At 35.0% G+C, this 12,968-nt stretch overlaps 1 protein-coding gene across 3 annotated transcripts in view; it reads right to left on the minus strand.

The window, feature by feature from the left end:
* Positions 1–7,835: 7,835 nt before the first annotated feature.
* Positions 7,836–12,968, minus strand: part of LOC131060449 (uncharacterized) — a 51,491-nt gene continuing 46,358 nt past the window's right edge. For all 3 annotated transcript variants that reach the window (XM_057993683.2, XM_057993682.2, XM_057993684.2), the window contains 5 exons: positions 10,225–10,369; positions 9,874–10,137; positions 9,697–9,778; positions 9,372–9,568; positions 7,836–8,549 (listed from right to left, as the gene is read on the minus strand). In XM_057993683.2, coding sequence (XP_057849666.1) covers positions 8,232–8,549; positions 9,372–9,568; positions 9,697–9,778; positions 9,874–10,137; positions 10,225–10,369 — 1,006 coding nt within the window. In that variant the 3' untranslated portion in view covers positions 7,836–8,231. The remainder of the gene's footprint in view (positions 8,550–9,371; positions 9,569–9,696; positions 9,779–9,873; positions 10,138–10,224; positions 10,370–12,968) is intronic.

Below are 12,968 nucleotides of genomic sequence, written 5' to 3' on the forward strand. Positions count from 1 at the left end.
TTTTACTCTTGTAGGACACCTAGTGTGAGTGCGGTGTCATGCAATCCAAACTCTGGAAGCGCAATCAAAGACAAGAGAAAGGTAATCGAATGCAAATATGATTGAATGAAGAGTTTAAAGAACTTATAATGACTATACATGTCTACATATATTGATAGTTTCAAATACTTGTCATTTTTATGTACAAGGAATTGTTGGCTTCACATCCTTGTTGACTGCTTCCACAATACCTAAAGAAGCAGAAGAAAAGATGCCCCAGGTACATGTGTTTATTTTATTTTGTGTTTAGTAGATATGTTCCTATCACTGACAATTATATGCTAACTAGTATCAATGTTATGTTTGTGAACATATATATGTTGTCTACGAAAATGTCAATAACATCCCTTCTCTACCACATGCATATTCTAGGACTCTCGACCGTCCTAATTGAAGATGTGGACTTGAGGTAATTAAGAATTCAATTTTAGAGTTCAATTATAGTTCAATGTATATTGATTTTGATGTTAACTTTTTGAATGTAAATTATATAATATAACTAATCTCAATTGTGGTTTGAATTTTTCCTGTGCAAAATCCTTCAGAGCCAAAGAGTGCTTCTAAGAGGATCGATTTTGATGATCCATCAGTAGTGTAGGATGTGATAGAGACATTTTGGGATACATACATGTCTATTTGGCATGCATATATTATATATGGACATACATTTTGTTTGAGTTGGCATTTATACCATTTTTGTATATGGGCATGCACTAGTAATTATTCGACATAATTTGGGTTCCTCGTGTGATGGCTTCATTCTTTGAAACTTTAATCTTGAATGTAATAATTAACAATAGCATGTTATTTGTACAATCTTGAGATTCGATATGATTTGTTCCATCTAAATCTTAAGTGTTAAATTTGGTTGCCTTGAACAACTTCACCAAATTTAATGACCATGTTGGTATTGTTATTAATCATAACATAAATGTAATAAAATTGAATATGATTTCATGGATGCAATAAAATTGAATATGATTTCATGTTCTTCCTGAGTCCTTTCTTACCACCTTTCCTTATCTTCCCAATGAAGCATAAATTTTGACACTCTTTTACCCTAGGTAAAGTTGTTTCCAATCTCCTTTCTTCTTGAACAAAAGTGGGACGCTTCTCAAAAAGTGGGAATGAGCAAAGAACACCTTGAACAAATAAGTGTCAAGATGGAGAGAATCCATTTAAAGCTGTGGGCACCAACTCATCATTGTCCACCTTTACCCAAATAGAAATAAGTTGATCTCAAAGCTCAATGATCTTTATAAGGTAGCTAGCCACTATGTCTGTATCGTGCATGCATGTGACATTGAGCTTGTTCTTTAGTAGCATCTTGCAAAAAATGTTCACATTCTGATATAGAGTGGTCAGTGCATCATGCAGCTCCTTTGATGGCTTCTCTTAATATGACAGATCAAATAGTCCTTCACCAAATCTAGGATGATTTGCTTTTGACCACCTAAACAGGATTGATAGGAGGTACAACCTAAGTCTCCACTTAACTCCAAAGATCCACTTAACTCCAAAGATCAATCTCCTCCAATAGTATTGGTGATCTCGAATTCCCAGGTGTAAATTACACACATCCTCTAGACAGTTGCTTTCTACGAAGAGACTAGTCATGCCTGCAGCTTCCAAAATCTCACAAGTCATGTTCACTTCAGTCACTGAAGCAAGGGCATCACACCTGCTGATATTCTCTGACAGCTCCCTCTCATAGGTAGCAGCATACTCCATACATAGATCTAGAGGATGTCAGCTAATAACTAATACCTTGTTAGGGGAAGAGCACCAATAGTTGAGCATGTACCAATTGTTGTGAGGGTTGTTGATACCTTTTGTTCTAAAAATTGAACAAATAAAACTTATTGTTTGAAACATATAATATCAATTTTTGTTAGTAAATGTACCAGTAGTTGTAAGGAAATGTACCAATATTGTAAAAAGTAACCAATCAGGTGATGCCATATCAGCGGCACAACTATTGGAGTCTCTTTTGCACGCCTATTGGTCTCACTTTTTTTTTGGGCTGTTTTGGACACCTTGGCAAAAGGCTTGCTGATGTGGCATCATATTTGATGATGTGGCCCTGAAACCTTAGTTATAAGCAGGGGACTTGCCAAGTAAGCTGCTGTAAAAAAATCTTTGAGAAGCGCGAAGTTAGGGTGCACAACTACTCGGTCCTTTCCCCTAAATGTTTAGATCATGGTAAACATTTTTTTTTTCTCAAATTTAACCCCTACCTACAAAATAGTATAAAACAAAAAATCCAATTAAAACAGCAGATCTATTTACACTAATCCACAAACACATACTGCTGAGAATATTAGGAGCACATACTCACATATCTGAATTTTCAAAACTGCATCTACCTTCTATTAAAATTGAAAGAAGAATTACACTGCACTGGCTCAACATTCAGAGGTGCTCTCTATATGTTCCAATGGAGTTGCCTAGGTCTTTTTATAGAAAAAAAAAACTCTAGAGTTTACAATTAAAAGTCCCCATTTCAATGGGGCACCTAAACTAGGAAATACAAATCTTAATCAAAAAACAAAAGCAGAAAAAAAGTGTCCGTTTCTAAGATACGAACAGCAGCTGACTGAAATAACCCAATATAAAAATAAGAAAAATAAACAGCATGCTTTTATGAAAAAATAGAAGAGATCTGCATCTAGCTAAAGATAGGTAAGGCTAAAAGAAAATTGAGAGCGCTCTACTCGTGGACATCTGCCAAGCAGTAGCTACAGAAAACTAACAGCACATTTGTTTACACCTACTTAACATTGTGGCATTCTGACATTTGTTCAATAGACCTAAAGATTATTTTGCAAAAGATGTTTGAGGAAAAACTTCTTTTAAAAAAGACATCTCTTCGGAGGTGGTCATCAATATGAAATCATAACATCGATTTAATTGTTTAGCTAATACAGCCCCTAAACTATAAAGAGAAGAGACCAAGACACAAAAGCAAAGTTACTGAATACTTCACCTACCCTGCCCAAATACATGTTCCATGTATCAGGTACCTGAGATGGAAAGAATACTGACAAATACAACATGGCTACCATATTTATATGTGAGGCCATATTTAGGCTGTATCGAATTCAGAATTATAAAAAAAATTCAAATTTTGCATTAAGGAGTAAAACATAAAAGATAAATTGTTCACATGTATAATAATATAACAAAATAGTTATTAAAATCTAAAACTTAAAAACCAAAACATGTAGAAATATAAATTTTAGTGTTGTGTTCTATGCCTGTAGAATCTTATATGTGTACACTGTAGATAATTGAATATGTGTGTATTTTTAATTGTTGTATACAGCTGTAATTGTATTGGGGGTCTTCAAAAGTTGCCATATCCATATCTGATACCATGTCTGATTTGATATCATATCTGTTTCCATGCAACTATGCACAAAAGACTTCAAAGAAAGCTGAAAGGACAAGCTTATACCAAGAAGAATTGTGAGTTACATCAATCAATACCTTGCAGTTGTTCAATTGGCGGACAGCTCATTACAGTGTAGCCATCATGCCATTTTACTTCCTGATTCTCCAGCAAACACAAGGTAAAATGGAACGATGAATATACTTTCATTTGTCCAGCACTCTTCATATAATCAAACCAAGGATAGAAACTCAGATTAAAAATCTTTGAGGCGTAAACTGGAAGATCCAAAATGAAATACATTCCTTTTCATCATACCATGCACTTGTGCAGAGTTCGAAAGCAAAACACTCCCAACGTGATAAATCCTTTGATTTCCCTCTTAAAGAAGCAAAAAATCCCCAAAAAATCCCCAAAAAATCGCGACTATACGCGATTAATCGCGGATCGGCCAGCTTGCCGACTTTTTCCCTTAATAAATCGCGATTTTAAGGTCAACGTTTTTCAACGGTTAGTTCGCGATTAAATCGCGTTTTAGTCGGCTAAAAATTCGCGTTTAATCGGCGAAAGAAAGGCAAACCCTAAACAAAACCCTAAATTTTTTAAAAACCCTGTGCGACGTCTCTTAAATATGGTCGACATGAAGGAAGGAAGAGCCGACCTGAAGAGAGAGCTACACCTGCGACAACGGAGTCGGGTCGTGGAGTGAAAAAGTCTGGCCTTCGCAATTCTCATTTGAAATATATTTTGTCAACATTAAGAATATTAATAGAGTAGGCATTACTTTGTGTCGGGGAGATTCAATAGTAAATGTATTTTATATGGCCTTCAAACCTTAAATAATATGTATGTTTAAAATATTTTTTTCATATACATTTTTTATTAAAACATTCAATTTTGCTTTTATGGGATCTTTATTTTTATAATCTTTTTAATTTTATTATTGATTTCATTTTTCAATTTTTTTTAGCATATCTTTATTTTTAGAGATTATTGTTTACTTATTATATATTTTTTTAATAAAATTAAAAAATATTTTTATTTTTGTTTATAATTTAGGGAAGCAATATAAAAATTATTTATTTTGGGATCCATTTTTATATAAACAATCAATATATTGATTCGAATACATCTTTTATTTGAACTCTTTTTTAAGATTAAACAGATCTATATTCAATCTCTATATAAATAACATAGCCAATTTTTTTATAACTTTCTAAAATTTATATAACTCAACTTTCTATTTCTTAGATTTAACTTTTAACAATATTAAAATTATTCTATATACCTATTCTTTAAATCATGCTATAGGTGTAGGCTTTTACATGCTATGATTAACTAATAAGTCTTAGTAAACATTCATAAAATTTAAAAGATATCCAAATAGAAGTTACTTGTTTATCATTGTGAAATAAATTTATTTTCTTGATTATAATCTTTTCTAATTAATAAAATAAATATATATGAACTTTATAGTCTTGCACTTGCTAGCTAATTAGTGTCTGCCATAAGTCAAATTGATGACACTTTGTACACTAGATTTTACATGAAATAACAATAGCAGAAAATTTTCCATGTTCTTCTACATGGGCAAAACAAAACTATTGTGGAAGACAAGCCAATTGACCTCGACAAGATTGATCAAGAGTTTGAGAGGATTGATGTTTGATGATGATGATGATGATGATGATGATGATGATGATGATGATTTGCTTGAGCTTGATGATTTTGATATCATGGGGGAAGCCAACTTGGATCTTGAATGGATTGAACAAACTCAAACACCCTCTACTAACCCAGGAGCTTCATCATCATTGGTTACATTTGATTTTTTGGAGCCTTGTATTTAGTTTATAGGTTGACTTTGTACAAAGTCACAAACTATATTGCAATTGACATTTTGACAGCTATCACCATCTAGTTATTATTTATATTGTGGTATGTTTCATGCAATGTAATCAGCCATATGAATATCAATAACGAAAAAAATTATTTTCTACAATTCGAAGTCTCTATTTCATCTACTCACAATATCTCTATGCTAAGGAAATGCCCTTAAATATATAGAAAAGATAGTTTTTTATTGTTTTTCTTCAATTTTTTACATTTTTTTATAAATCCAATTTTTTCCTGATTTATCCCTGATTTTTTCAAAAAATCTTATACTTTTGGTTTGCCGATTAATTCCCCAAACGATTAATGCTTCTTTGGTTTAGTTTGCCTCTTCCTGTGAATATAGAGACCTTCCAAACTTGTGAAAAATAATAACTTTCAAAAAATCTTATACTTCTGGTTTGCCGATTAATTCCCCAAACGATTAATGCTTCTTTGGTTTAGTTTGCCTCTTCCTATGAATACAGAGACCTTCCAAACTTGTGAAAAATAATTACTAAAGAGTTATATGGGGCAATGGTTGATCAACTTCCAATACTATTTTTATTCACAATGCATGCTTTTTAGGCATGCATCTTACACTGGCCACATAGACAATAGTTACACATCTATCATCCATCCACATGCAAAAGAGTCTATGATGCCAATCTTAATGAGAAGGGTTGTCATTGCAACTAATTTATCAACAAGAGAATGCAAATTCTCACTTAAGATTTCAGTTCTAGCATTAACCTGCACAGACAGTTATTGCCATAAAAACATCCGACAGCTCCCCCCACATTTCAATGCCATCAAAAACCAAGCAAAATGAAAATGCTAAGATATTCTTTCTTTGTTCTCTAATCAAAGCATAGCACTCATTAACCATTGATTAGACTAGATGTATACAACCCTGCTTTGACTATGGTTAATCACAAGCCAATCTAACACACTGAATTTTGACACAAACTTGACATCCAAACAGCTTGACACCAGTTAGTAAAATTGTTAAAACCTGCCTCTCGAACCTGTTACTGCAAAGCTAGCAGTGCATCCTATGAGTTCACAAGGAAAATCAGCATGGGCATTGCCATAAGGTCTATGCATTTCATCAACCTCAAAATCAATGCAACTTCGAGAGAATTACCTGCCTCTCGAACCTGTTACTGCAAAGCTAGCAGTGCATCCTATGAGTTCACAAGGAAAATCAGCATGGGCATTGCCATAAGGTCTATGCATTTCTTCAACCTCAAAATCAATGCAACTTCGAGAGAATTTTCTAAGCTTGCCATATCCTTCAAGTAAATATATTGCATTTGTTATGTGAAACCTTTCATTATACAGTGAGCCATCCTAGGTTGCTCCTATTTAAAATATAGCTATATAGTTTATTATACTCAATTTTCGATATTTATATCAGTAGAAAAAAATCAAAAATAATTGTAGGTGAGCAGAAGTACGATCATACAACTGACTTTCAATGTTTTTAGTCATTTTATTATAAGGCATGGATGCCTCATGCGTTGGAGCACCATTGTAGTGGTCATAGTTCACATATTGGACTCAACTCGAACTTGGCAGATCCCAAATTTTTGACTCAGAAAAACCTCAGCAACTCAAAAATATACTTAAAAAAACATAACTATAATGCAAAATAAAGTTACAAAATCTATCAAATGAGTCATAGAATGTCGAAAAAGTGTTTTCTATTAGATAGAAATGTGTTCAAACAGCAATGTAGGGTTTGACCTTACAAACCTTCACGCCCTTTTTCCTCTGACCTTGACTTTTCCCCCCACCATGTGATCTTCATGCCCTTTACACAACACCTTGCTACCTCTTCACAAGTGTTATGATATTTTTCCCATGTCTTGTATCAACCCACAATTTTCTTTGGAGGTTGATGCTTCTTTCTGTCTGCAATTCAGCTGCAAAGGGGTAGGGCACAAACTCATGACTTCAGATAAATATTTTATGACCTCCATGCCTTGTCTATGCCCTTGCAACCTTCCCAAAACCTTTGTCTAGTCATGATATGCACAAAGCTTGATTCACCGCATCCACTGCTTTTAACAATTCCTCGACCACAATTCAACCATACAGTTGCAGTTTCAGTGAGTAGTGAAATCTAACTTGAGTTACTCATTTTGTGATTTCACCCAGCTGCAAGTACTGTATGTATGCTAGGCTAATAGGAGCAATGGATATAATTTGCTTTGTTGGTCATCTATAGATGATGATAATCAAGAACTTATTAAAACCAATAAATAGACAAAAAAAAATTGATTTCTTGTGACTCTAGCTTGCAACATCATCCATTCTTTCACCTGCACTTATCCATAAGTAAATGGAATCCACATAAAAACAGCATTGTCTATGCATCAATCTTTGTTTTCTTTTTATCTATTTCAGGAGAATATATTATTTTTCCTTGTAGATCTCAAAACCATGAATGTTTTAAATGATTTCATAGATAACTCATTTTAGAATGCCTTACATTATTCAAAAAGTTGGATAATTGCAACTCTCAAAATGTTACGAGAACTATATCCTTCCATGCTACTTATTAGATGGTAACATAAAATATAAATATAATAATTTTTCCTTGCAAATCCAAAAAGACAAAACATAAGTGCCACAGATTGATAACTTCAACTTTTCTGAACTAAAAATCCTATAATAGACAAATGAACATCTCCCTTCTTAGAACTGACCTATAATATACACCTCACAGCTGGATCACACAATTGTAAGATACAATAGTGTTAAACACAACTATAATATGATATTCACATTTGAGCATACCATAACAATGTTGGACAATGATGCCAACCACTCCTAGATTCAGTATTTATTTGAGTGTCTCATCCAACACGGAGCACTGACCAAACACATCTTGCTAATAGCTTCCTCATATGCAGTCCATTCATCACCAATGCTTGTTTTCAATAGGTGGCCTCAACAACAGCTGTTTTTGTATACTGTCTTTTGAGGCACCATCTTTTTTAATCAATTTATTCACAAGACATGCCACAGCAAGCTTTGCCCCAAGAGAAGAATGGCCTTTTGTGAGGAAGACTGTTCCACCCAATAGCAATAACCCCTTTGCTAGCAATTTCATTTTAGAACGAGAAAATGAGTTTCTCTTTTGCTGAATCCCTTTCCTGTTTGTGACAATGGATTCGACACTTGATGCTTCTATTGGATTCCTATCATTATCTGGATTCTCCTCAATTCCACTTGGCAACTGTCCATGCAAATACTAGATTGAGATCAGTCCAAATAAAAATAATTTTGACATAAATTTAACAATATAGCTTACATATTACATAATTTAACAAATCAGTTATCCTGGTGATTTGAAGGTGTACACTTCCTGGCAGATAACTAACAAGCTGCAGACAATATAAAAACAAAAGTGAACTAACAGACATTGCACAAATACACTTCTGCTCTATCCATGTTCTGAACATCAGACATAAGTTATGACGATAAAACTTGCTTTGTAACAGCTTGTCACAAGGTAAATAGAATTGCATTTTGGTAGAATGAGTTAGTTATGTAAATTTGAAAAAGGATCAAAACTCATAAGAACCAAATTGTGATGAATGTAGATTTAGATAAAACAGTATTTACACAACCAAAAAATATAAGTTGATATATTCCACTGCCTTCAAATTGGCTGTTTTATATCCACAGATTTTCACCTTCGTCGAGTTACCAGATGAGGCACAACATAATCATTGTATCTGGCTCCTTGTAATCCTTCCTAAAACCATGTTAATCTAAAGCATCTTTTCAAAATCAGTTTAACCATATGGAGCTAATATAAACAGACAAATTATTAGTGTCACCATACCAAACTGCAGAAAATTCAAAAAAAACTTTGCACAGACGACTGTACTGTGTTCTATAATTTACAATTTATGGGACAATTAAGTAGACCTTGTCCTTTGCACAGGCAGATCATACTCATTAAAAAACAATAACAAACTCTTTCATAGAAAGTCAAACTCTGCAATAATTTCCATAAAACACATTTTCTACATGAATGATATTCGGCACTTGCCTTCTGCATCAAAGCGACAGCATTTGGTTTTTTAATGTACTGTGATTTAGCTCTTTTTGCATATTTCCGCAAATTTATGTCCATCTTGCATACGTAGCTCCAGATGCCTTTTGAGAAGAATAATTTTGCCATCTCACGCTTCAACCCAGCATCTTCCTGATGAACCACTTTAATTTCACAAGCATCTCTACCAGGAACTGTATCAACAAACCAACAAAAGAAATAAATTACAATTATCTAACCAGAAAAGTTAAGGACAGTGGAAAAAAAATTCTCAGAAGGCCACAGATGTGAGGAAGACGACTTCATTCTTCATATTTCTGACCTTTCCTAATATGCCATCCAGAAAAATAAAATTCAACACGTTTGTACTTGTTTTGTCGAGGTGCAAGTTGATGTTCACAGGCCTTCCAAAAAGCCATATCAGGATGTCAGTGTTTCAGTCCATGCAAATACCCTGGATGAAAAAATATTATAAAGAATTTACTAATTATTGTGCTACCTTAATTAGACAATAGAAGCTCTTCTCCTTTCCTTCCCAAACACGCCAAGCTAGAACATACTCTCTTGGTGTGAGAAATGGAAACTTCTTGACTATGCGACCAATTTCTATTCCATTTTCTTGGTTGATTTCTAGTTGTTCATGCTCAACAACAGTTTTATCCCATTCTTTCCGATATTCATCATCCATGTAGAAATCTCTTAATAACTCTGTAGTGCAATTCTCAAAGATAGTTGTACTGATATATTTTGTAGCGCTGCCATCCTGTCCACAAAAAACAATTCAAGTCACTACATGGAACAGGAAGGTATGGTGTTTTAAACAATATAGAAAAAACGTCAAGAAATAAACCTTTGGATCACAGCATTTTGCACTATATGAGAAATTATCATTTTTTTTTTCTATCACAGTTTCCCATTGTTCCTCAAGAACTAACTTTTCTTCCAACTCATTCACAAGCATTTGTAGGTGTGCCTCTGAAAACTTTTCAAAGATCCTGTACAAATGAAGCATAAAATAAAGAATCAGATTACTTCATTTAAGCATTTATAACATAAAATAGTCAAATCACAACACAAAATTAATTCCTAGTTTTCCTGAAATTTTAACTGACGTGAAAATAGAGAGAACAAGAGAAAAGACAACAAAAAGGTCTAAATACTACTCCAATATAGTAAACCAGGTTCAGAACATTGACAAAAAGAAATCAGAAAAATAAGTAATAAATAAAGGCAACTGGCATACCTTTCAAAACTACGAATGAAGAGCCCCCGTTCACGAGGTAGATCGGGTTAATCCGAATCCAATTAAAAGAAGTGAAGTGAAATAGGAACCCCCAGAGGATGGATGGGTAAAGATAAACTTCGACAGTGCTTCTAGAGGGAATCCAGGGCCCTCAGGGGCTGGCTGTGTGGCTCGGAATTGGAAGGGGAATCTGATTGCTTTTGATTCCACGAAGCTGGCTGATGGGACAAATAATGAGGCAGAGATACTGGCAGTATGGTTAGCTTTAAAGACAGGCATAAGGCTTGGGATAAAGAAAATACACCTGGAAGGTGACTTGCAGATTATTAGTTAAGTAGGTTTATAAATCCGATTAGAGAGATTTTGGATGAGTTTAAAGAATTTTGAATAAGTTACATTTATAAAGAAGGGAATGCACTAGTGGACTGTTTGGCTCAATGGGCTATCGCACTAGTAGAGGACAGGAGCCATTGAAATCTACACTATATAGCCAACGAGCTCGGTAAAGAACTGGAGTACAATTTCTCGGTAAAGGAATGGAGTACAATTTTACGTCTCAATGAGGACTCATTACCAAGGCCAAACCAGTTTATTGGTCAATAGTATGGGGGAAAGGATTGAAGAGCTATAATGAGCTGGAGAGAGTTGATAAAAGGGCAATTGAGTTGTTAAATGTACACAGTTCTTAGCACACTCTGGAGTGAAAATGGAAGCCAATTTCTGCTTATGGGCAAGGGAGCAACAAATTGCCTTCAGAGGCAAAATTTTCGATGAGTGGTTAAAAAATGTCTTCTCAAGACATTGCCCTATGATGCTTAAAGCAATCAAGATGATGCTTGGAGATGGGTTCCTGAGCATCGAACACAGATATCGCATCCATGTTTTTGGCTAGAGTGCTCGAATTGGACTGAAAAGAAAAGGTAAATGAGTAATGGAGGTATGTGTGCAAAGCCGATAGTGTGGCGGTATGGAGAAGTTCCTAGCTATGGCAGAGTCAAGGGCTGGATTCAGATGCACATGGAGGCTGTTGGCCAAGACTTTATTACAAATTCAATGCCACTCTGCAGCCATTCATTATTTGGGGTACCACCTTTGCTGAGGACCATAGATGAGGGCAAGCAATGGCTGGATTGGAGTTTGTAAAGCACATGCTGGAAGAGCCAAAAGCGGTGGTCGAGTGGCAAGAGGAGGCGGCAGCCAGAAATGCTAGTGCAGAATGGGTAAAATGGATGTTTATTTGAAATTTGATAAATGAGCAATATGGTGTGCTTGAGAATAAAACAGAGACCATTTTTGTTTTTTGGCGAAAATTGTAATAGATTATGACTGTTATACCAGTCAGATAGGTTTAGGGATTAACCACACGCCTAAGATGTAAAAGATTATTTGAATCTGTAACTCCTGCATCATATAGAAGCAGGATTTGTTGAACTTTCACTGTAAAATCTTTTGAAATGCAATAGAACATGTCCAGACCCCTAGTCTGGTATCATATATCAAAAAAAAACTATGGATGAAGAGAAACAGTCAACTAGAGACATTGGAGTGCAGGTTTCGTTAAGAGGTTAGAGATGCCATTCAAATCAGGGTACATGACCAAATGAATAAAGGCACAGCTATGCTAATTTGCTAAATATAAAAAGTCACCCAAAGATACAGATACGGGAACAGGAACACAATCACTGTCCTTATACTGGATTTTCCAGGTGACTGAAAAAAGTAAGTGCACTAAAGTTTTGCTTATGTTATCATGTAACTCAATGAGTCCAGAATTGGCATTGTACTTGACATATGCAGATGGTCAACAGGAAAAAGAATATAATAACTAAAACCAGTCAGCATGCAGAACACAATACAACACGCAACATTATTCCAGGCCTGAGCTGTGCTACTTTAACATATAAAGCACTCAAGTCCTGAGGATTTTCCTTCTCTTGGTGTAGCAATTGCTCTTGCATAAACAATGAAGATATGTACCCCATGACAAGCAGGTTTTCTGAAATCCCCTGAAATGCACCAGTTCACTAATTTTCACAATCACTCTCTGCATCTATCATGAAGGATTAGTTGTTGGGAGGCAGGGAGTTCAAGAGCTCAATTCCGATAGGAGGTTAGATAGGCTTCACCCCCAGGCAAGATCTTCAGCTGGACCATCCTATCCGGAAGGAAGGTAGGACAAAGAGGTTCGTTCAACCGGTGGCTTGATAGGGGTGGGACAGTAGACTAATCGCCCTCAAAATTATATGGCAACTCGGTAACTACTAGAGTTCCCTGGGGGTGTTATCCAGCCTTCCCAGTAGGCCCTCCTTTAGTCAGGGTGAGAGGAGCACTATTCTATTCAACGAGAACTT

The sequence above is a fragment of the Cryptomeria japonica genome, chromosome 2 (genome assembly GCF_030272615.1).
Source record: "Cryptomeria japonica chromosome 2, Sugi_1.0, whole genome shotgun sequence".
Taxonomy (NCBI): domain Eukaryota; kingdom Viridiplantae; phylum Streptophyta; class Pinopsida; order Cupressales; family Cupressaceae; genus Cryptomeria; species Cryptomeria japonica.